Source organism: Penicillium hordei, assembly GCF_028827395.1.
Source record: "Penicillium hordei strain IBT 12815 chromosome Unknown utg000003l_segment0_segment0, whole genome shotgun sequence".
Taxonomy (NCBI): Eukaryota; Fungi; Ascomycota; class Eurotiomycetes; order Eurotiales; family Aspergillaceae; genus Penicillium; species Penicillium hordei.
In genome coordinates, this window is record NW_026623144.1 from 584775 (window position 1) to 607483 (window position 22709).

General features: G+C 48.0%; 9 protein-coding genes across 9 annotated transcripts; 2 read left to right on the forward strand and 7 right to left on the reverse strand.

The window, feature by feature from the left end:
- Positions 1-269: 269 nt before the first annotated feature.
- On the forward strand, positions 270-4586 carry N7537_005460 (uncharacterized protein; the record flags this gene model as incomplete). Its single annotated transcript, XM_056896517.1, has 2 exons — positions 270-671; positions 729-4586. 2 exons carry the CDS (start codon positions 270-272, stop codon positions 4584-4586), a joined length of 4260 nt encoding a protein of 1419 aa, XP_056752302.1.
- Positions 4587-4781: 195 nt separating this feature from the next.
- N7537_005461 (DUF3176 domain-containing protein) lies at positions 4782-6773 on the reverse strand (the record flags this gene model as incomplete). The annotated part of the gene is made up of 3 exons (XM_056896518.1): positions 4782-5959; positions 6015-6181; positions 6241-6773. 3 exons carry the CDS (start codon positions 6771-6773, stop codon positions 4782-4784), a joined length of 1878 nt encoding a protein of 625 aa, XP_056752303.1.
- A 1178-nt stretch (positions 6774-7951) lies between these two features.
- N7537_005462 (NAD(+) diphosphatase) lies at positions 7952-9315 on the reverse strand (the record flags this gene model as incomplete). The annotated part of the gene is made up of 3 exons (XM_056896519.1): positions 7952-8655; positions 8716-9162; positions 9219-9315. The coding sequence occupies 3 exons, from the start codon at positions 9313-9315 to the stop codon at positions 7952-7954; spliced, it is 1248 nt and encodes a 415-aa protein (XP_056752304.1).
- A 378-nt stretch (positions 9316-9693) lies between these two features.
- On the forward strand, positions 9694-12480 carry N7537_005463 (glutamine-dependent NAD(+) synthetase; the record flags this gene model as incomplete). The annotated part of the gene is made up of 11 exons (XM_056896520.1): positions 9694-9722; positions 9781-10050; positions 10105-10163; positions 10224-10413; positions 10464-10489; positions 10539-10630; positions 10683-11260; positions 11342-11680; positions 11795-11837; positions 11900-12317; positions 12371-12480. 11 exons carry the CDS (start codon positions 9694-9696, stop codon positions 12478-12480), a joined length of 2154 nt encoding a protein of 717 aa, XP_056752305.1.
- Positions 12481-12869: 389 nt separating this feature from the next.
- Positions 12870-14330, reverse strand: N7537_005464 (uncharacterized protein; the record flags this gene model as incomplete). The annotated part of the gene is made up of 1 exon (XM_056896521.1): positions 12870-14330. The coding sequence occupies one exon, from the start codon at positions 14328-14330 to the stop codon at positions 12870-12872; it is 1461 nt and encodes a 486-aa protein (XP_056752306.1).
- Positions 14331-16803: 2473 nt separating this feature from the next.
- On the reverse strand, positions 16804-18626 carry N7537_005465 (questin oxidase family protein; the record flags this gene model as incomplete). The annotated part of the gene is made up of 5 exons (XM_056896522.1): positions 16804-16901; positions 16960-17364; positions 17442-17801; positions 17869-18171; positions 18227-18626. The coding sequence occupies 5 exons, from the start codon at positions 18624-18626 to the stop codon at positions 16804-16806; spliced, it is 1566 nt and encodes a 521-aa protein (XP_056752307.1).
- A 907-nt stretch (positions 18627-19533) lies between these two features.
- N7537_005466 (VOC family protein) lies at positions 19534-20316 on the reverse strand (the record flags this gene model as incomplete). The annotated part of the gene is made up of 1 exon (XM_056896523.1): positions 19534-20316. One exon carries the CDS (start codon positions 20314-20316, stop codon positions 19534-19536), a length of 783 nt encoding a protein of 260 aa, XP_056752308.1.
- A 381-nt stretch (positions 20317-20697) lies between these two features.
- Positions 20698-21542, reverse strand: N7537_005467 (ketopantoate reductase family protein; the record flags this gene model as incomplete). Its single annotated transcript, XM_056896524.1, has 3 exons — positions 20698-20886; positions 20945-21262; positions 21309-21542. 3 exons carry the CDS (start codon positions 21540-21542, stop codon positions 20698-20700), a joined length of 741 nt encoding a protein of 246 aa, XP_056752309.1.
- A 112-nt stretch (positions 21543-21654) lies between these two features.
- N7537_005468 (phytanoyl-CoA dioxygenase family protein) lies at positions 21655-22638 on the reverse strand (the record flags this gene model as incomplete). The annotated part of the gene is made up of 2 exons (XM_056896525.1): positions 21655-22404; positions 22465-22638. The coding sequence occupies 2 exons, from the start codon at positions 22636-22638 to the stop codon at positions 21655-21657; spliced, it is 924 nt and encodes a 307-aa protein (XP_056752310.1).
- Positions 22639-22709: the final 71 nt, after the last annotated feature.

The window sequence follows — 22709 nt, forward strand, 5'->3', positions numbered from 1 at the left end:
ACTAATCAACAATACAATGAAGGGGGTAATTTTGGTTTTCACAATACGTAGATTACGTCCTTCTCCTCACGTTTTTACTGTACCATTACCCGACGGAGCTTCAGCTTGTCAATTCTTTGGTGCACGAAAGATTCTCTTACATTTTCCTTTCAGTCCTCGGTCTTTTTTAATCGCATTTCTTAACCTCTCTATCTTATCTCAATTATTATTCCTGTCTGACATGTGGACAGCTTGACAAAGCAACAGTCGGGCCTGGGAAAACCGGCGCAATGAATGCGATCGAGCAGTCTCCCAAGCAGCCTCCCGCGCCGAATGCGCTGGCGCATTTGACTAGAGTTCCGATAGCTCAGCTTTCTCCCGACATTGAGAAATTGGCCGAAAGGTCTTTTCTTGCAGCTGTGGCACTCGTATGGCCATACTCCTCTTCAACCAAGTCTGTCAGCCTTCTGTTAGCGGAGCCGGATTTCCGCCTGAGGGGTGCCAAAGGACAAATCAAGGCCACGTTCCATGGGCGCGTCGCGGAAAAGGTCGCAGAATCGCATGTCGGAATTGGGGATACTGTTTGTCTGGCCTTGAAAGATATCAAGTTTGTCAGCAATGACGGCGTCCACCAAACTCCGGGAAGGTCAGTCGCGTGGGACGCGCACTGGGAGAATGGCGTGTTTCTCGAGGTATGTTGCTCCCAAACTGGATATGTGTTTTACAGCGACTGACTCCTGTCCATCTAGATCTACCGATCTTCCCAACCCCCGTTGGTAATATCAGTTGAGCCGCAAGTGACAGCACCACATGAAACCGAACTCGCACCGCCCACAACTCCTAGTGGGAAATCAACCGATCCCGAACTCGACCTACCTTCTAGTGCACGCCTCTGGGGATCACCGGTATTCCTTGAGTCTACCCGAACCTCATTCGGAGGAACAGTCCGTTCGGCTTTCCATGCTTTTGCGGAGGAAGATGGATTTGTTCCCGGGAAAGGAAGAAAAAAGCCGAGGTATAGCCTGCAGAGGGAAGATTGGCGTGTTATCAATGAACCAGAAAGTCCCCATGAGCAAGAAGCCCCTGTAAATTGGGAACAGGCTTTCATACAATCTATCGACCAAGAGCTCGAGGAGGCAGATTTGGCGAGTGAGCCTTCAGACGAGCCGATGACGGATGCTGCCCAAGCTCCAACATTCGCAGAGGGTGCACCACAAGATCCAATTCCGGTGTTCGCGAAACCTTCCCTTGAGTTGACTGGGGGGATCCTTGGAAGGCATGCCGGCGAGTCAAATGTTTTCTCTGATGAACAAGTTGATAAAGATGGAACAGCTTTTCATCTGCCAACGGATACACCACAGATTCGGCCTATCCCTTCTCCAGGGCTCCCGATCCCTTCGCCCCTTGTATCTAATTATGCTGGCTCGCCTGGCTATTTCCTGCCATGGACTGCGCCCACGCAGTCCTATGAGAGTCGACCTGTTCCTGTGGAAATGGGCACCATAGCAACGCCCGAAGCATCATCCATCGACATCCATCACACCGACGCAATCGATCCCAGTCATACGAGGACAGTGGAACCAGTTGATCCGGATGTTGAGCCCATCCAGCAAGAACATGTCTTGGATGCCGGTTTTGGCTTCCGCGATGATTCGGCATCATATCCAGACCCAGAAGGTGTATCAGAAAAACAAGAAGTTGAGATAATCGACGCCGAGGTTATTGAGGAATCAGATATCATTGAAGCTAATGTGATCATCAACACTACCGGCGACGAAGCTCAAACGTCAAATGAAGCAGAGCAGAAGCATACCGTCAATGTTCTTAACCGCGACCATCAAGCACCATTTTCGGGCTCGGCAGGTGAATCAGATGACTCCCCTGGTGTCAGCGATAAATCTGCTGCCGCTCAACCTGATACGGGTACCGAAAATGCCGCCGACGAAGCTCAAGCATCAGATGAAGCAGATGACGAACGTCTCATTGATGTCAGTTACCTATGGCGAGACGATTCAGCATCATCTTCGCGCTCGGAGGAAGGCTTGGAAGATGAATCACTTGAATGCTCACAGAGGATTGATGGCTCAGATATTGCCGAAGCTGATCTTGGCATTGAGACCGTCAGCGATAATGTTGGATCTCACGAGGAACATTCTGAGCCAGAGCCTCAGTCGGTCAATTATCCACAACCACCCACTGGCTTTGATCAGGATGCGATTAATGCCCTCGAAAGAATGATAACCGCTCGAGATGAGGAAGTCGAAAGGAAGAGAGACATGGAAGAGGAAAAAGATATGGAAGACAGCATCGATCATTCATCCAGTCAATACAGTGAAGAACAGCATGAAATGACCAAGGATGGTGAAGTGTACTATGCGGAGTCAGTGGAAAATTACGATTCACAAGATGAATATGAAGAAGACGAGGATTTCCCTTGTGATCCTCGCTTGGAATCACAATTGGACCAAGATGAGTACAGTGGTGAAAAGTCTGAGCAGGAACAGAGCCTGCCTTCGCAGACGGGAACCCAAGAAGTAATCGTGCTCGACAGTGACAGTGATGATGAACCTGCCTCCAATTATCCGGTAGCCTCAGCTTCGCAGTCAGCAGAACGAGAGGATCACTCACACCACTCTGAAGCTGAATATGCAGACGTCCCTCCAGCGACAGCTGAGTTTGCAACGGGTGTACAGGAATATCCAGAGCCGTGGTATGTCGGTGGAGAGGATGGCTATCAAAGAGCCGAGGAAGAAGATTCAGACATCAATGAGCGCCAAGAGAGCGAGGAAGGTGACGAGAGCGAAGACGGCGAAGAGCCTGGATACAACCAAAAGGATGATCGAGTTCACGAGAGTGACATGGAGGATGATGAGCCGACCTCAGACCATTATGAAACGGCCCATCCATCTGAAGTGGCATCACCCAACCCTGAACAGGATGAAGACAAAGAAATGGACGACGCGGACCTCATCGAAGAAGCCGACCACGACGAATCTTACATTGCGGCTAACCTTGATGCAGAGCAACGTGAAGAGCGCGAATACGATGAACAAGATGACCGAGTTCACAAGAGCGACATGGACGACGACGAGTCGACCCGAGACCACTATGAAACAGACCATCCACCTGAAGTTGTATCCCCCAACCCTCAGCGAAACGAAGATGAAGAAATGGAAGATGCGGAGCTCATCGAAGAAGCCGACGACGAGGAATATCATGATGCGGCGACACTTGGCGTAGAGATAGAAGTGCCAGTTGGTCGGGACTTCGACGAGGGGCAATCAGGCAATATTGATCCAGATTTGCTTGATATGCCTGAATCTCATCATCAAGGCCCATCCTCGGAAGTCGAAAGTCATGCTGGGCAGTATCTCACTGTGGACGGACAATCTGATTTGCATATCCCTTCATCTGCTGGAAATGCCATGGCCGATCTTTTGTTGAAACATGAACATGAACCGACTGTCGAAGGACCCGAAGGACCTGAGGCCCTTGGCGGTCGAGTCTCGCCATCCATTGAGCCTTCATTTGAGCGACAACCCTTGACCCCAGACCCCACCCAGGAAAACGCATCCACACGTGAGCTGGTTCATGATATTAAACTTGAAACTTCATTCACGGTCGAAGAAAATGACGCCCCTACTGGTCTGGATAGAATGTCGCAGCCTGCTAGCTCCCCGGAGTCCGACCAAGATGATGGTCTCGAAGCGGAACCTATAAAGGATATCCAACAAGAGATGCACGTTGATGGAAATGATGATGCCATGCCTCCTTCGAAACCCGCTGAAGCTGCGGAACCCCCAGCAACGCCCGAACCTAGCCGCTCTCTGGAGGTTGTGATCAGCACCGAATCCCCAAAAACACCGGCAGTTCCCGCTGCACAGCCCCCAGCACCTGATCGTAATGCCTCTGGACTGCGTAGCAAGCTTTCTTACTTCGCCCCGCTTGCTACACTCATTGATCACTACAATGCATTGGTCGATACCATCTCAATCGTCCACGAGGCTTCACCGATAAGCCGAGCCAAATCCGGATCGAAAGACTGGTTCGTGACTATTCAACTTACCGACCCCTCCATGGCTGGCACGACTCTTCGTGCTCAGATTTTCCGGCGCCACAAGGCCTCAATGCCGTCATTGACAGAAGGCAACGCCATACTCTTACGCGACTTCAAGGTCCGGAGCCTCGATCACGCCGTGATGCTTGTCAGCGTCGATTCCAGCGCATGGGCAGTATTCGACGGTTCAGGTCCCGATGCCGAGACGAACGGACCCCCCGTCGAATACGACACACAGGAACGTGCCTACGCCTCTGGCTTGCGTCGATGGTACTATGAAGTTGGCTCAGATAGGGTCGCAGACCATAAGCTCCAGGCAGCTATTGAAAGAGACAGCCAGGAGCGCGATATGACACCAAGCAGTCAAGTGCCAAGTGAGTCAGGGAGTCCGGATTCCAGGCGTGGTTCTCAGCGCAAGCGCAAAAGCAACCGAAGAGTCACTATTCATGAACTGCGGGATGGCACTCGTTACACCGAGGTCGGGTCTCCAAACAGTGGAAACAGCAGTGTTCACGAGTTACGAGACGGCACATTGTATGCCAATATTTGAAATGGTTGTCCTGATGTCTTGATACTTAATGTGGCATCTGTCACAATCCCCATGTACCTACGGAGTGAAACAAAACACTTCCATTTGAACAAATCAAAAATTTTCGGTAGTACTGTGTACTCTCTCATATATACATATCAGCATCTCTATTATCCAGGAACAAATGCAGCATACACCAGTATGTATCCTTGAAAACTACCCAGACAGCACCATTTTGCCCTCGCTTTGGTATAACATCACCCTCTCGTTCTTCACCCCTTGACCACTTCGTGGCTTCTCGTTCTGACCATCCCTATACAGAGATAATAGCGGCATCGTCTCATTCTTCCAAGTGGGAATCCTAGCTGTGCGAGTCTTCCAAATAGTGCCTAATAACGTGACAAGGCCCAATAGCCACACCAACACCGGAAGAATGATCCACTGCCAATGAATGGAAATGTGTGTCCTGGCCGACATTGCCTGTCCAGCAGTAGTGACGTTTGAAGGTGACGCGTTATCTCGAATAGCCTTTGACATAGCCTCAGCAACATTATCCATAGCACAGTGCATTTTATTGATAGTTCCAACAGCACAACCCGTCATGTTCGCAAGTGTGATAAACTGCATTAAATCTGCCGTCGCGTATTTATATTGCTTGCTGTCAGGAGAGAAAGTAAAACCGAAAAGATCGAGCCGCGCTCGGCCGGCGAAGAAGTTTTGGAAAAAGTATTGGATCGCTATGAGCGAATTCTTCTTTATCACAAACTCTTTGTTTGGCTCAACACCCATATCTCGTCCCCAGGGGGGATGCATGCGGTAGTGCTTATAGATTGAGTTGTCGAAAGATCCGTTCTTCGAGATGCCCAGTGTTTCTTGGTGATAAACGCCCTTGGTGACGTTTGCGCGGAAGCTGTGCACAACCGGTTCAATGCTGCATTCTATTGCTTCCCATTTGAAATCCTTCGAAAAGGGGTTTTTCCATGTTGCTTGGCCTTCTGGCAGGTCATGTGGGGCGATAAGTTGGATAGCAGGGATGAGGCTTTCTGGGTAGATGGAACTCTCCGTCGATCCTATCACGATTGGCGTGCCGTGGAATGTGTTCAACTGGAAAGCCGCAGAGATGTTATTGGTGTTACTAGTGCCACCTTGAATCGAAACAGAGCACATGGGCTCAATTGAAGCAGGTCTCTTGTCGTCTTGGTCATTACATTCGGTTTTCAGTCGGTCTGTGATGTTTGTGCAGCTTGCCCTCATTTCCAGTGTAGCTATTGGACCCCAGGTACAATTTCCCGAGCTACAGGTGTACCGCGGAATGGACCATGGCTTTGACATATCGCTGTTGAATAGCGAGTTGTAAATATTGGCTTTCATTTCCGCATCAAGATAGCATGCTCCTATACACGTGGGTTAGCGATATTCAGATGAAAAGAGCACCACTCAACGTCTTACCAGTTTCCAAAGCAGGACCTAGAGCATCATATTGGGGGTTGCTCGACACAATCGCAGTTCCTGAGGAATCGGCAATGAGTTTAGGGTAGTAGTGGATCAAATTTTGGATAAAAGGGTCAAAGGCGATGGCGAGGATAACGGCCAGACTGCCTAGGGCTGCAAAATGCCTATATAGTATCATAAGTCCCTAGTCAAGACGCGACCACGAGGATATATAGATACCTACCTTGCTCGTAGTCTCCAAACTAATCCCGCACAACCGTATACCCCGCGGCTAGCCCCATCGAAGGCGCCCAGATCAACTAAGGGTCGGCTCTTCCGTGTGAACCACACCCACTTCAGCTGTCCTATTCCCTCGCTTATAGCGGATAAGACACATCCTTTCGAAACCGTACTTAACCAGGATATTACCGAGTTCAGCGACACCAACCTCCAGGCCGGTTGAGGATGATCATCATATTGTGTCAAGATCACAACGATCGCAACCAGAACACCCGAGGATAAGACCATGGCTAGTACCTCCCAGATGAACAAACTCGAGATAAGCTGCCACATGGACGGTTTTTCTCTGCTCTTTAGTTTGTTTTCCTGGTCTGCCGTGTCGTGCACTAGAGGTTCATTTGCTGGTTCGGGATGAGGCTCAACGGGAAGGATCCTAGGCGATTGTGTGGGCGTGTTCGCCTCTGGTGCATTTTGAGCAATTTCATTTGAATGCACAGGGGACACAGGTGACTCTCCTGGTTCTTGATTCCGGACCATTTTGGAAAGGCACTGGCCGGATCACAATGGCAACGAAGGGAAGGGGTGGGTATAGTCCTAAGGCTTGGGATGCGGCTCAACAGTGGCACATCGACGTACAGAATCGATATGGACCGTACCAAAGGAGTCTGTAAGGAGCAGACTCGCCATTAATATTAAGCAATGTTGTGCCGCCATTTCATCTCTTGGCATTTGGCCCCCATATTGATAAACAGACTACATGAGGCAGACTACATGAGGCTATGCGGGGCTATGCTTGAGAAAGGGACGATCGTCGCTCCAAAGCGCTTCGAGAGTCTTCTTCCTTTGGGATATTTCGGACATTAAATCCCAATGAATAAGAATAGCCCAGCATAATGTGCATCCTATTGCATTTTCCAATGCAGAAAGTTGCGGAGACAGGACTGGACGATTGATATTGTGGTGCGAGACCCTTGCCAAGGAGTCGACCCGCCCTAATTTCCCACCGCAATTTTTGGTCTGTTGGTAAACAACTTGAACTTTAGAAACTATGAAACTCGACGATGTCAAGGCGACGGAAATCATTTTTAAGAAAAGGGTTTTTGTATCTATCCATTGATTCATATTTCTTGTTGATATCCGTCAACGGAAATATATCATGAAGGTGGTACGTCAAAGAAGACCAATATATATACAACATAGATAGCCGTTAATATAAACGCGGTGCGACTATGAAACCGAAGGGGTTAGAATGGATTTATCCACGTACTTGAAACCACTGCCTACACTCGACTAAAAGAACAAGGACTGTGCCAGACTTCCTAGGTTCTATGAGGAGGTTTGACCCTACCCTATCCTAGCCTGAGGAAACAATTATCATGGAATATAAAGATGCCATAGTGAGTAAGCTGCCTAAATGCACATAGTGAACCTTTTTCTAATGCTCATCGATAATAGGCTGCTGATGTTGTCAAATGAGAGCTTGATGAAACATACTTGTTTTACTGCAGCTCGTGATACATAGTCCTTTCTCCAAATACGATATGAGAGTGACAAGGATCTAACCCTGTCAACCGAAGATGATCATACCCATGTAGACATTTGAACAGACAATATAGTACCGAAAATGGGGGGTTATATACATACTGCCAGTGTTGAGAGATAGTGAAGGTCTAAATTCATCAATGCTATATGCATTATCATAAGAATCATGATTTTTACATCTTAGAGTGCTTCTCTGTCGCAAAATACTCCGCGCTCACAGCAGCCTGGATCAACTGATTGGCAATAGCCGTAGGAGGGGGCAATCGCAAACCGCCCTTGTATTCCGGGCCAGCCTGAGAACCCAGGTCACTTACACCAATCCGCAGCGCCTCCTCCACCTCCTCAATCTCAAACCACCGCGCATCCTCCAACTCAGGATCGTGCAGTAAAGAGATCGTCTCATGCGCGGGGTCACTGACCTGGGCAATAGCGCCAATCATCAAATTAGCCGGGTACGGCCAAGGCTGCGAGGAGTGGATAACAACGCGGGACAAAGTGACACCCGATTCCTCCCACACCTCTCTCCGCACAGCATCCTCAATCGACTCGGCTGGCTCAATAAATCCAGCCAGCGTAGAATACCACCCTGGTGGGAATCGCTTGGAGCGCCCGAGCAGGATCCGCTTGCCGTCGGCGGAAACCACCGCCACAATGATAGTCGGATCGGTACGGGGGAAGCAAAGGTTTGACAACGTAGTACGGGTATTGCACTCTGGCCGTTGTATCGTATTGCCCTCAGTTGCTCGTGCAATATCCGTTGGCGGACAGGCACGCTTGGTTCCTGCATTCACGGGCAGAGTACGGTGGCCGCATGTCCCGCAGAAGGTGTTGCGAGTGTTCCAGTCCATCAGCGCACGTGCTTGTGCGTAGATAGCAGCTATCCCGAATTGATTAGTTCCCTTTTATCAATCTAGACATTACTGTCGCGTCTTCATACCTTCATCTGCGGAGAAGGACATGACAACTCGTGTTTGGAAGAAAGACAGTCCTTTCGCCTCCATGGCACTGATCACATCCTTTGCTGCAGTCTGCTGTTCTTCAGAACCCCTGGGGGTCACATCGACTGCAAAATACGGCGTGCCAGAGTAGGTCTTCCACTCCATTCCATCTTCCTTGCGGCTCTCGTCCAGTCCAAGGAATATAAGGGTCGGGTGTGTGTTGCGCGAATCATAGCTCTTGATCATGTCTTCCTCGGATGTATCGAATGTATCCTGGGACACAAGCTTGCGCACATCGCCATACTTGGCATAGTGTAGCTGTGCCGGCGACGGAGTCAAGGGCGCTAGGTTTTTCAACAGTACAAATCGGGTCGAAGGGTGCTTCAGAGCCGTAGACAGGAACGGGTGGTCAGAGCGCAAGAACGATAAACGGTTGATTGGAGAGCCTGCAAATGCTTTAGCTCTACTGCGCCCTATATAGGGGAGTTCAAGACAATCTTACTGGAGAAGTAATTGACCGTCTCTTTGCCGAAGTGTCGGGACAACATGGAATCCGCGAGCATATGAGCCGGGGTGGGGATTGGAGTGGTTGTGCTCATTCTGTAAGAGCTAGATTGCCAACAATAAATGTCTTATATGGTAGAATATTAACAAGAAAAAAAATCACTTTCTAATGAGTCTATATCCAATGTATCAAGGAGTGGAATCCCGTGAACAGGGCTCAGGGCCGAGGAATCGCATTAATCAGCGGTCTCGGGGTATTTATTCATGAATACAAGGGAATTACACGTTTTGGTCGGATTTAAGCTGACAATTCCAATTGGAAAGTAGATTACAGTAATTTACAATAATACTATTACCAGTGAAGCGGGGGAATCTGAGCTCCCCACACACGTGACCACATTCTTCTGACTCTTATCGCCGACGAGCCTCGTTGCGAAGCACAAGATACAGACGTCACAGCCATATTAGACATCATGGGCCACCTTGTCACTCTAGCAACATGGTAAAGCTAACCCACTTGCTATCCGGATACTAGAGAACCCCGCACTAACTCGTTCTAGCTCTCTTAACCAGTGGGCTCTCGACTTTGAGGGCAACGCGGAGCGCATCATTGAAAGTATTCGGCAAGCTAAGGCTGCCGGTGCCACTTTGCGCGTTGGACCGGAGCTCGAGATTACCGGCTATGGAGTTCTGGATGGTTTCCTTGAGGGCGACACCTTCTTGCACTCATGGGAAATGCTCGCCCGCATCATCGACCATCCCGATTGCCAAGATATTGTGGTTGACGTGGGATTGCCGGTTCGCCATCGCAATGTGCGCTACAATTGTCGGTTAGTATTGCCGATGCAACTGGTATCGCATTAGCTGATATATCCTCTCACAAGTGTGATTTTCTACAACCGGAAGATCGTCCTGATCAGGCCGAAGATGTGGCTTGCCAATGGTTTGTTCAATTGTTCTTTATTCTTCGGAAAACAGTTGCTAATATCATTTTTTAATCTAGATGGTAACTATCGCGAGCACCGACACTTTACGCCATGGCAGCGTCCGCAGGAGGTGGAAGACTACTATTTGGAATCAATTGTTGGAAAGGTTACTGGCCAGTACAAGGTTCCATTCGGTGATGCCGTTATCAGCACGAGAGATACATGTCTTGGTCTTGAGACATGCGAGGAGCTTTTCACCCCTAATGGGTAAGTTTTGAGCTCTCTGTGTGACTTTGGATGCTAACAGTCGATTTTAGCCCCCACGTTCCCTATGGTCTAGCTGGTGAGTCTCAATGTCCAGACTACCGCGCTCACTGTCTAATGTGAATTAGGTGTCGAGATAATCTCCAACTCTTCGGGCAGCCACCACGAACTTAAGAAGCTCGACACTCGGGTCAATTTGATCACCCAGGCTACCAAACTAGTGAGTGGAAAATAAAGCTACAATAGGATAGCACTTTTCTCACACCTCACAGAGCGGCGGAATCTATCTTTATGCCAATCAGCAAGGCTGCGACGGCGATCGTCTGTACTATGACGGATGTGCCATGATTGTCGTTAACGGAGACATCGTGGCCCAAGGCTCACAGTTCTCCCTGAACGATGTGGAAGTCATCACTGCAACAGTCGACATCGAAGAAGTCCGCACATACCGGTGCAGCGCAAGCCGTGGAATGCAAGCGAGCAAGCAGTCGCCCTATGTCCGCCTTGATCTTGATATCAGACTTTCTCGCCGGGATGAAGATGCAGAGCCTAGCCTTGCGACTTCTCAGCCCATTAAGCCGCGGTATCATCCTCCTGAGGAGGAGATTGCTCTGGGACCTGCCTGCTGGCTATGGGATTATCTTCGGAGATGTGGAGCCGCCGGTTTCTTCCTTCCTCTGAGCGGTGGTATTGATAGCTGTGCCACGGCAATCATTGTGCACTCCATGTGTCGTGAAGTGCTCAAGGCAGTCCGGGAAGGCAACGAGCAGGTCATCAAGGATGTCCGCCGGTTGTGTGCGAAGCCTGAAGATACAGAGTGGCTTCCTACCACCACCCAGGAAATTTGCAAGTAAGTCTTCGAAGTGTTGAGCCTCTGTCGGGCAATTTCTCTGCCGTCATAGTCTGGGACAGTGTTGACAGATTCTTTTAGGTCTATCTTCCATACCAGCTACATGGGCACACAAAACTCGGGCCAGGAGACACGAGACAGAGCGACTCGACTGGCCGGAGATATTGGATCTTACCACATTGACTTCAATTTCGATACTGTGGTCACTTCTATCATGAACCTCTTTACCGTTCTCACTAACTTCCAGCCTCGTTTCAAAATGCACGGTGGATCTCCCGCGGAGAATGCCGCACTTCAGAACGTGCAGGCTCGCCTCAGAATGGTCCTCTCATACCTGTTTGCCTCGCTATTGCCGACTGTGCGTCAACGCCCTGGTGGTGGTGGCTTACTCGTTCTCGCATCATCTAATGTTGATGGTAAGTATCTCAAATACACACCGTATCTCGTTGAACATCCTCACTAACCGTTATTACAGAATGGTATGCCACATAGACACACCAATTCCCTGCCCGGTAACTGACCCAACCCATCTAGTTTGCGAGGCTACCTCACCAAGTACGATGCCAGTTCCGCCGATGTAAGCATCAATTCCCGCATGTTCAGCACAAACTTCTATTCCAAACTAACCAAACCAACCAGCTCAACCCCATCGGCTCAGTGAGCAAAGTCGACCTTAAGAAATTCATTTCCTGGTCGGGCCGAAGCTTCGGCCTCCCAATCCTCGAAGAATTTATCCACGCAACGCCCACGGCCGAGCTAGAACCCATCACACACGACTACGTTCAATCCGACGAAGCCGATATGGGCGTTACGTACGCGCAGCTAGGCGTTTTCGGGTACTTGAGAAAAGTCTCCAAGCTAGGCCCTTACTCTATGTACGAGAAGCTTCTTCACGTGTGGGGTAACGAGTATAGTCCGCGCGAGATTTACGAGAAGACTCGCCATTTCTTCTACTACTACTCTATCAACAGACACAAGATGACTGTTCTTACGCCTAGCTACCATGCTGAGCAGTACTCGCCTGAAGATAATCGTCATGATTTGAGGCAGTTCCTTTGTATGTTTTTCTCGGTTTGTCGTTTGTGGGTTGTGCTAATTTTGGTTGTATAGACCCGCCGTTTACTTGGGCATACAAGAAGATGGAAGAGAATGTCAAGTACTGGGAATCTAAGGGGTGGACTACTGGTAAGGGAGCGAAGAAGAGTGTTAAAGCTGATTAGATGTAAATTGTGCGTTTTAGAAGTTTCAAGATGTGTTGTGTGCCTGGCTCAAGTCTTGCTTGATAATAAAGGCTCCATCCATGGCAATTAATATTGGATAATATGTGAATGCTTGAATTATTTCCTATGAGATATCAAACTAGCTGGGGTTTACTTTTCCATGCAGCATGAGAAGAGCAATAATCGAATGTACACAAAGCCAGGTGACTGGAAACCAGGTGTGGAAGCAAATAGCGAAGAGATAAACAGAACGCCATCCGAAAAACAGTGGAACATGCAAATCGTAAATTGAGGAAACACGCTGAAGACTCGGGCATAAAAGGAGGTCATATTAAAGGTCATAGCCAGGGAAGATTGGCGTTCGTCGTAGAAATCGTCCAAACGGAGTCTTAGTCTTTCCAGAACCAACCGTTCTTCGGCTTGTCGGACTCAGGTCTAGAATCCAAACCTTCCTGGGGACGAGACACCTCAACAGACTCGTCACTTTCCTCTCGGCCATCTGCGAAACGCCTTGTATTGACGATCTTGCTCTCAACCGAGCCATCGGGAAGCCGCACGCGTTCCGTTCGGGTCATAGTGGAGATGACACGAGGCTGCGCTGGTTCCGAGACAGCTCCAGTTGGTTTGGCGTCAATTTGGGTGGGTGAATCCCTGGGTGTTTCAGGAACAGATTTCTTGTTCCCGCCAGACACAAGATCGATCCAGTTCTCATTATCCTCATGGCTGTGTTGGTCTTCGGCCTTCGGAGGGCTGCGCCTGTATTTCTCAAGTTCTTCCTGTTGGTCACGTCGCTCCTCCAGGAGGAGACGCAGAAGAGGGCTTTCGGAGACGCCGCGGAAGAATTCACGTTCGCGGTTTTCAATGTCATGCAAGAAGCGTTCGTATAGGTCCAGCTCGCTCTCAGCTTCCTTCATATCTGTAGATTCTTTCTCTTTCTCGGGTAGAGATCGAGACGGAGACCGTTCCTGCTCTGGGGCTGCACGACCAGAGAACGTGACGCCAGACCAAGGCTGGCCATCTCTGCCATACACATACTTCCACTTATCTCCCAGGCTACCTCTTTTAACAAGCCCTTGTAGCCAGTCCTTTCCGGACTCGGATCTCGTGATGGATGCATTGCGATCGAGCATGGACTTATCGTTCTCGAGTCGAAGTAAATCCTCAAAGGCTTCTCGCCACTGTGGCTCGGAAGGGTCACGGTCGGAGTTGAGATGCAAAGATGACATGAGAGATGAGAAAACGCCCTTTTCCTGTTGCGCTTGGTATTGTGCTTGACGTTCTAGGTGGAGAGGCGAGTATGGGCTGAACAGGATATACCCGATCGGCCAGGCTGGCGAGTCAGTGTCCTCAAACATATCCCGGAGAAGAAGGTTGTGGCCAGAGTGTAGGAGTTGCGATGCGAAAGGGAAGAACCGATCCTCGAAGAACCGGTCGAAGAAGGAATCGAGGCCGAAGAAGTCAGATGGTCCATTAGACCACTTTTTCCATGAATCGTCATTCTCAGGCCATCGTGGGCGTGAATTACTCCCGTAGTTGCGTGGATCATCTCCATCTCGGTTACCTGGATACCCACTTCCACTGTCTTGGTCTGTTGGATAGCTGCTGTTGTCCGTATTATCACTGGTTCTTTGACGAGCCATCTGATTCTGATAGCCTTGATTATCCGCAAATATATCCCAATGACCGTTGTGAGGTTGTGTTACCATCGAAGGGAGGCCCGTGATAGATTGAAGCATGGTGGAGACCTGTTCATCGGCGTAGCGCCGGAAGGCGACGAAAGGGTTGTTCTCATCATCAGGCCAGTCTTTCTGAGTCGAAACGTCCTTGCGGTTGATGTCTTCGTTGCCCATGATTATAATAAGATCAGAGAATGACAATAGATATTACCTTGGTAGGCTGATGGAGGGAAAAGGGTAAAAAGATGCAGAGTTGAATACATGTTGGGGAGCCCCACTCTATTTCACGTGATCCCAATGTATTTTTGTTTTTGTCTGGTTTTTTTTTTTCAATGTTTCGTTTTCTTCATGTGCCCTATTCCGCAGTGTGACTTTACAATATATAATATTCTGTTCTTCTTCCATTTAAATTTACTTCAATTCAAGGACTGTATAACAAACATCCTACATATTAACTCTACATAAACACAATGCGTTGAGCCGCTGGCGTCATTGCAAGGCTAAAGCCCCACAGCAGCTAAAGCGGGAACCATAGTTCAACCTCCGAAGTATGGGGATAAGAATCGAAATAATACATTTTAGGGAAAGATCGGAGAACTATTAGGTTCCGCATCCTTTGGCAAGCCATTCCGACATAAATGAACAGACATTTAAATGGCTCTAAGCCGGCATGTTGACTTGGGCATAGTAGATCCTCGATAGGTGGCTTCATGCTCATTCCATTGAATATGCCTTTTACGATGTATGTGTTGAAGACGAAAGACTCGAGGCGCCCATGATCCTAGCATCGGTGATATGAAGAATTCGTCGCCAATATAACCGAAGTTGAAGAAGCCGCAGCAGAACACCTAAATGACCTAACATCCCTATTCTAATTCTTCATTTCCTATTCAATCAATGTTTCACCCTAATCCTAAATGATACCCCATTGCAAAATAAAACGCAGTACTGCTCTTCACCAACTCAAAGTCTCGTCTTAAATGCGCTTGTGATGAACTCTACCCAAGTGTTCCGTCATGTTATCCTTCCGACTGAAGAATCTGCCACACACGGGACAATCAATTGAGCGCGGGAAGACATGCTGAGTTTCAATGTGACGCATCAACACCCCTTTTCGAGAGAAGACACGGCCGTATTTGCAGTCTTTCCAATAGCAGTGGAACGAGCCAGGGACTTCCCTGAAACGGAAATAACATGGTTAGTGAAGTAATGGTATGACAGCCTTGCTCTCTGCTTGGATAGTAGATTGCTCACTCTTTTTTCGGTTTACATATTCCGACACGATCAGAGGGCACCTTGCCCTGAGGACGTCTCTTGGTATTGATGTTTATCTGAGATGGTTCCTCTTCTGTAGGAGGCGCCAATGTAGTAGTGGAAGTAGAATTGTGTCTAGGGCTTATTGACTCTTCTAACAAGGGCTTCATAGTGCTAGTATCTTCGACCAACAAACGAATAGTATTCAGCTCCAAGTCATGTAAATTCAGATGAGTTGAGGCGGAAGGTATGAGAAAGTTGGAATTATGTGGCGTGGAGGGATGTTGTGCTATATCATTGTATAGAAAATGGGTTGCAGAGAACACAGATGCACCAACAGTCGTTGAAGGGTGGAACCGATGAGGGAAATGATTTTCAGGATGATTCAAATCAGCACGCCAGTCAAGTTCCTCAGGTACATTTGGAATGTCCGTGGGGAGGTTGAACGAAGGGTAAGTCATTGAATTGCAAGGTCTGTCACAAGATAATAGACTGTAATAAGGAGGATGGGTCACTGGGCAAAATATTGAAATGTTTTGAATGATTTGGACTGAACTTCAAGAATTCTCGAGGTGAGAAGAGAACAAAAGAGAACTTTATATGTTGAATTTTCGAATCTGCCCAGGGTGAAATCAGATTGACTACACAATAATCAATAGCTAATAACAAGATAGACTGATGTGTATCATTGCATAGTTCTACATTTAAGAAACCAGTAACAAGGAACCAGTAACAAGTCGTGTAGCATCATTTTAAGTTGGCGCACAGCGAACGTGTGCCGGCTTGGCATGCCCGTACATGCCTGATTCCCCAACGCCACATTCTATGTAATAATCACGCACTCTCCAGGGCTATCATTGGATAAAGAACTTTTCATCGGTCATCGCTCCCGAGGTCTAAAAAGCCGTAGCTTCAATTTAGGTGGAAGGATCTTGATACCTGAATGCCTGGATTAGCATCGGTTTCGGAACCGCTCTATACAGTGTAATGTAAATTATTCATACTGTGTCCCCATATTTTTAGGTGGTTAGAACTATAATCCCATTAAAAGCTCCATCTCTATACATGGGCCAGAGGACAGGTAAACGGGACAAAAATTTGGCGATGCATGGGTTTGTATAGGATCAAAAGCTTCGTATGGTGCAACCCTGCGATGCTAGCCGAACCTTCGAAGGTTGGAATCATGGGCAGGTATTTGTATTCTTCTGACGTGCTAAAAGAAGCCATTCAGATATTATCCCCCAAAACGGGGGTTGAACCATAACAGCTACACGACTTCGTACAATGCTCTTCGAATTTATAGTTTTATATCAATTTAGTAATGAATGATACCATCCTAGAAGGTTGAAAGAAAATAACACAACATCCTCATGAAGATAACGTGTTCTCCATCTTACATATGCGCTCGTCCTTGGGGCTCCCATGCTTCATCAAATCCAGTAGAACGAACCCACATCGGTCTATCTCCCTCCTCGACAGTCGAGTCAACGGCTGTTGAGCAGTTAGTCAGGTAAAAATAAAAGTTGCAATCTCAGGCCCTGCTGCTTACCTATATTCCCAATCCTAAGCCACATATCTCCCTTGATCGGCATCTCGGGGTGTTTGCTTTCATATGCCCGGCAGACTTTCTGGCCATGCGCCAAAGCCCGTGCTAGCTTGGCTAGATGTCCATCATCACCGGGATGGGTGATGCTTCGCGCGAAGATCTGTGACCAGTCCTCCTTCAGGGGATAATTGGCCACCTCATCAAGCAGGAGGTCCGGAGTTCCACGTGAAGTATACATCAGGAGATCGATGCGTCCCTTCCATTCCAACATGCGCAGCTTGGATCGCTGATTCAAGTATGGGAGGTTGATAATCTTAGAGAAGAAGATAGACGAGTTGACACAATGGATAAAGAAGAAATCAAGTCTCATCTCTCTGGTCGGACGCTGCGCGGCACTGGTATAGTAGACTGAGATGAATTCAGCAATAGCTCCTCACTCACATCCCTCAGATAATACCATCTAGGCCTTCCAAGGCTAGACTTACCAACTGTATTGATCATATCCGCTAACCGCTCCTCCGCCTGATCCTCGGACACGGTGAATTGAGAAGCATACTTCAGCATCTGCTCCGGTGCTCTATGAAGCACCCCATCCATGATCTTATTACTGTCGGACCACTGCACACTCTTAACAAGAGCCTTGTCTGTCCGCATCTCATTTATGAGCTGGAGAGTCGACTTCTGTCCCCGCTTTCCAATATCGCCAGCCATCTTCTCCGCAGGTAGGAAGAACGCACGACCAAGCCAGTCATCATGAACTGCCGTTTGGGCAAGGCCTTGCGCTACAATGGCAGGTTGGTTGAACTCTATACCAAACCCGAGCTGGATGAGCGGATGGATGAGGCCTGAATTGATCAGCCCGAGGAACATACAGCATCAATACAATCCAGTATAGCTAGATAATATACCTACCGCCAAACATGCGACACATCATGCTCTCAGCTCGCTCATCCCCGGCGAAGACATACTCCCCCAGAACCTCACCGACGCCCTTTGCATCGATCTCGTGCTGGAAGAAAGCTAGGTAATTAGGGTAATGTTCTTCCTTCCCAAAACACTCTTGAAATTTAGCGATGTCATACATAGATTGGATGACATCTTGGTTCGCTGGAAGGGCGGGTTTCTGATAAGTCTTATTCCGTTCATAGCAAGCCTTGATATCCTCTGGCGCTGCGCCAAGAGCATAGATACTAAGGAGCTGATGAGGTATATGATCTGTATCTTTATTAGAGAGAGTTCTTAGTGGGGATTTCGCCTGAAAAGGGCATACCGTGGAAATGTTTGTCGTTGAAGAAGACATGGTGGGTATCCAAGTCTTCCTGCAACATTTCACTCACGGTCCGCGCAGTGTCTTCCCTCACTCTTGAGCTATAAATGCCCGAATCTGTCACCGGCGAAAGGCTAATCTTAGTAGCGGTGGCCATTTTGGATGAAGTCACGCGGGAAAAGTTCCCGGTGTTGGAAGTATACGAGCTGTATTTCGTGGCTAGTCGTGGAAGGGGTAGAACAGGTGGAAATGTTGAAGTCGAAGAGACAGCAGTTTGAAACGGTGGACGTAGACTGAAATAGCAGCGAGTACTATTCAGCAAGAGAAGCCGAGAATTGTTTGTAGTTGTAGGTTTTGATATGAACAAATGATGTTTGTGATGCTGAAGAACGCGGGGAAGCATGTCCTTTATATAGCTCAAGCCATTCGGTGTATAGTAATATAATTGGAGCCGTACAACTGTCGGAGTAGCCAGACGGTTCTACAGGAAATCCAATCCAGCAATGGAGCCTATCAAAGTCGTACAATTATTCAATATGAATAATCGAGCTATGGCTGAACATGAAAAGCGGAGAAATCGGACTTTCGGCTTTCCGTGGCGATCAACACGTCATAGGAATCGGTTTCAATCGGTCAGCATAATGGGCCAGCCCGTATCTGCCAAATCTTGGCGACGCGTCCCTTGGGGACAAAAAAAACAAATTCAAAGAGCACCGAGCGTGGATCGAACACGCGACAACCTGATTTGCAATCAGGCATTCTACCACTAAATTACCGATGCAACAGACCCTAAACCGCTAGGCTGTCGGGGCTGAATTGGTGTTTCTTTGAGATTTAGAGAAATAGGTCACAATCAGAGCTAGCCCTAAATCGGAGGTGTGGTTCAAAACCACTACCCTAGACCCTAACCTATATTAGTAATTTGGCGCAGCGCAGGCCAAAGGATGTCTCTTACCGTCTATTGCTTTAATATCTATAAGATATTTATATCTTAACGTTCATAAAGATGGGTTCCCTGACTACAGTTCCGCGACTCACCTGTTTGGTTTTTTACGGGCTTCTATTAACCTGCTTCCATAGCTGATCTTATATCGGTGAAGTTTAAGAGGTCTAGAAACTTACAGGAACTTTGGTTCGTGGAGTTGAACCCCGCGGTTATAGCTTCATTCCATAGATACCATAGTAGATCCCAACGGATCCGGAAAGTTAATATATTACAATAATTTGCTACTATAGCCATCTACTGTACACAGCCAGTGTTCTTCAGTATAACCAATATTTCTAGTCTATCCATTGCTCCCTTGGCATGGCTACAGCGAGTCCAATCTCTCAATGTCAAAGAAGAGTCCAGGTAAGAGCTCAACCTTTCCTTCCTTCAACCCATTAAACACCAGCCGAATGGACGCATCCCCTCCAGACAGGGAAACCCCATGTTTGCTGGCCGTTAAGCCAGAAGGAACCTCATATTTCCAGGGTCCACCAAATATCGCATCATATGCACCCTTAAAATTTGACACCTCTCCATCCGGGACTTGCACCGACACGTAAGAAATGCCCTGCACGCCATTCGGATGTTGGGCGAGATTTGGCTCAACCTCATAAGGGACACGGTTTGCGCGAGGTGTTCTGTCCAGACACCAGAAGGGTAGAGATCCGGGAACGACTTTTCCTTCACTATCTTTAGGGACACAAACCGCCCATTTCAGCACGGTGCCGTCTGGTTTGGTACGACCGCCAGCGATAGGGTCTGTATAGGAAGCATTGGTCTCAGCGCCCTGGAATCGCTGTTGGACGGCGCTAAAGTCGTTTTCCGATCGCAAAGTGAAAGCCCAGTCGACGATAGTGTCTTCTTTCTCGTTTCCCCAGCGATGGTTGCGGCGTTTTTCGGGGTCGATGTCGTCGAAGAAGGCAATTATTTCAAGGTAAACGCCATCCGGGAGTAGAATCAGTTTGTTCGTGGTGAGTCCATCGGCGTGGGTTCCACCTGGTGCCAGGGTGAATTGGCCCTCAATATGTTCGGAGATTCCGAGGAGTGTTTTATGGGAAACTAGGAGGACGATATGGTCGAGGATGGGAGTTTGTTGTTCAGACATTATGCGATATAGTTATTCCTTTTGGATTGAACGTAATCAGATAATGTTCCAAGGTTGTGAAGACAGAATGTAGGATCAAACGTTCCCCGCATCGTATTTATATTTGGAGAGGAAACCCCTCACTTTTATGCCAAGAGATAGTAGTTCTCCGTTCAACTGATGATTTTATATTGTACAGCTCGATGGCGTTTAAAAAGTTGTCTATTGCTCATAATACCCTGGCCTGATTGATCCGAAATGGTGCGATAATGGAGCATCGGAGAATCAATTTCACAAAAATCAAAAAGTATCATACTCATGGTTTAGTTCAATTATGTGTGGTTTTTGGTCAATATCAATCTCGAATTGATGGATAGTACATCTATATATGTGATATTTGGGTTATTTCAAGCCATCATTGAGGTATTCGCCCTTTGCGGGAACGTCGATTATTCCCCTTTGCTTCTTCAACCTCCACTGCATAGCCTTCAGGGGGCGATATAAGACTGTCAATGTTGGCATCGACACCCCGCATGATAAGCCTTCTCTTAACGGCTCCCCGACGAGCGTCTCAAATTCAACAAGATTGCCCTAAAATAATGGTTTCGTTGTAAGATACCTTGTAAGATGCAATGCAACTAGATCATACCTTTTGAACATCCTCCAGCATGCTTGGCCGGAGATACATGGTTAAAGGATCTATATTGATCATTCGATCCTCAATTCCCGAATGAAGAATGACTCCTACAGCCTTTGCAGCAGCCACAATTTCTTGCATTGCAGGTCGCAGCACAGTGGACACAGTGTCTTCCGCAAGCCGAATGCGTCCTGTGTCCAATCCTGTTATTGCACAAATGGGATTCAGACATACGTTATAAGCCAGCTTCTGCCATCGATGGAATGGAACATCAGGAATGAAGGTACAATCTGTTTTCCCGCCTCCAGTACAGCTTGCCAAACTGATGAGCTATATCATCCTCCGTTTATTTCTGCAAGTGTGGATTTTGGAAAACACCGATAATAAGCCAATTGTGGCCTTCATTCTCAATGACAGCTGGTGCTGTTTTATGGGGTCCGATCAGGCTTACACTAGAGAGACATATACTGTCGGTGTACCTTTGTAGGTATGGCGTTTCAATATTCAACCCATTCTGAACGAGAGCAGTAGCAGGATCGACCAAATCTGCTATGGTCAGCGGGTAATCTGGGGTATTTTTGGACGTGATAACCACATAATCAAAGCACATATCAGACTGCGTGGGGAGACCTTACAGCCTTGGAAGTCCAATCTTATCAATTTGCGTATCGTTCACTATCTACATATGTACCCAGGTATCTATCTATCAATATTCCCCTCTATCAAGCTTCCTTCTCTTGTGAGGGGTCGAAATCACCGAATGCATCGACCTCTGCTCCCCGAAGGTACTGTATCGGCGTCTTAAACTCCACGAACCCGATATTTGGGCTTGATAACTCATACCCCAAGGCCTTTTGAGCCTCTGGTGACCAGCTCAGAACCTCCTCAGCAGAGTTGGCCAGATAAATATTCTCCTCCTGTCGATAAAACCCGCGAGTGAAAAACATCCCATGTAAGGTCCTCCGCTCATCCAGGGTGATATTTGCTCCTGCGGCATGATACAACCCGCCCAACATGACCCAACAGTCGGTTAAATCCATAAGAGCAGGCCCCGCCTCGTGTAGTTTTGGGGCTCGATCAGAGCCCCAAAGATGGCTACCGGGAATGGCTATAGTAGCACCGTTCTCCACGGTAGTCTTGACTCCGGGGATCATAAATGCCATCATCACATCCGAACCTACACGATAACCCGTGGAAGATTGATCTTCGTGATCAACGTGGAAGTTCTTGTCGTCTCGATGTAGTCGCTGCGCTTTGGCACCTGGTCCGACGTCAAATGTCATCGCGATCGAACAGATTGCCTCGCTCGTATAGGTGTGTTTGGTTTCTCCGTAGAAGTTTGACGTTGTCTTATCCACGAATTTGGCGGTCAATGTACGGACGAGGTGATCGACTAGCCATTGTTCTCTGGCTGTCTTGCTCCGCCCCATCAGATTGGCACATCGCCGAGTTTCCGGTGGGAAAAGATCGCCCTTTGTTTATATTTAGTATGGGTACATGGCGGTTTCAATCCAGGTTGGAGGATGACTTGCCTTCCATGGTTTATCCGCATCGAGGTAAGGTTGAGCCTCCGCATTGACATTATTTATTGTTTCCGCGCTGGTAAAGTTCTTGATCACACAGCAGCCATTGTCGATAATGGCTTGAATGATATCGGCCACGTTGGCTCGGTCGATGCGTTGGACTTGAGGTTGCTTCATGGTCATTATTGCTAGAGTATTGCTTGAGATACAGTCATGACTTTGATCTCATAAATATCCTATCCGAGCATGCTGAT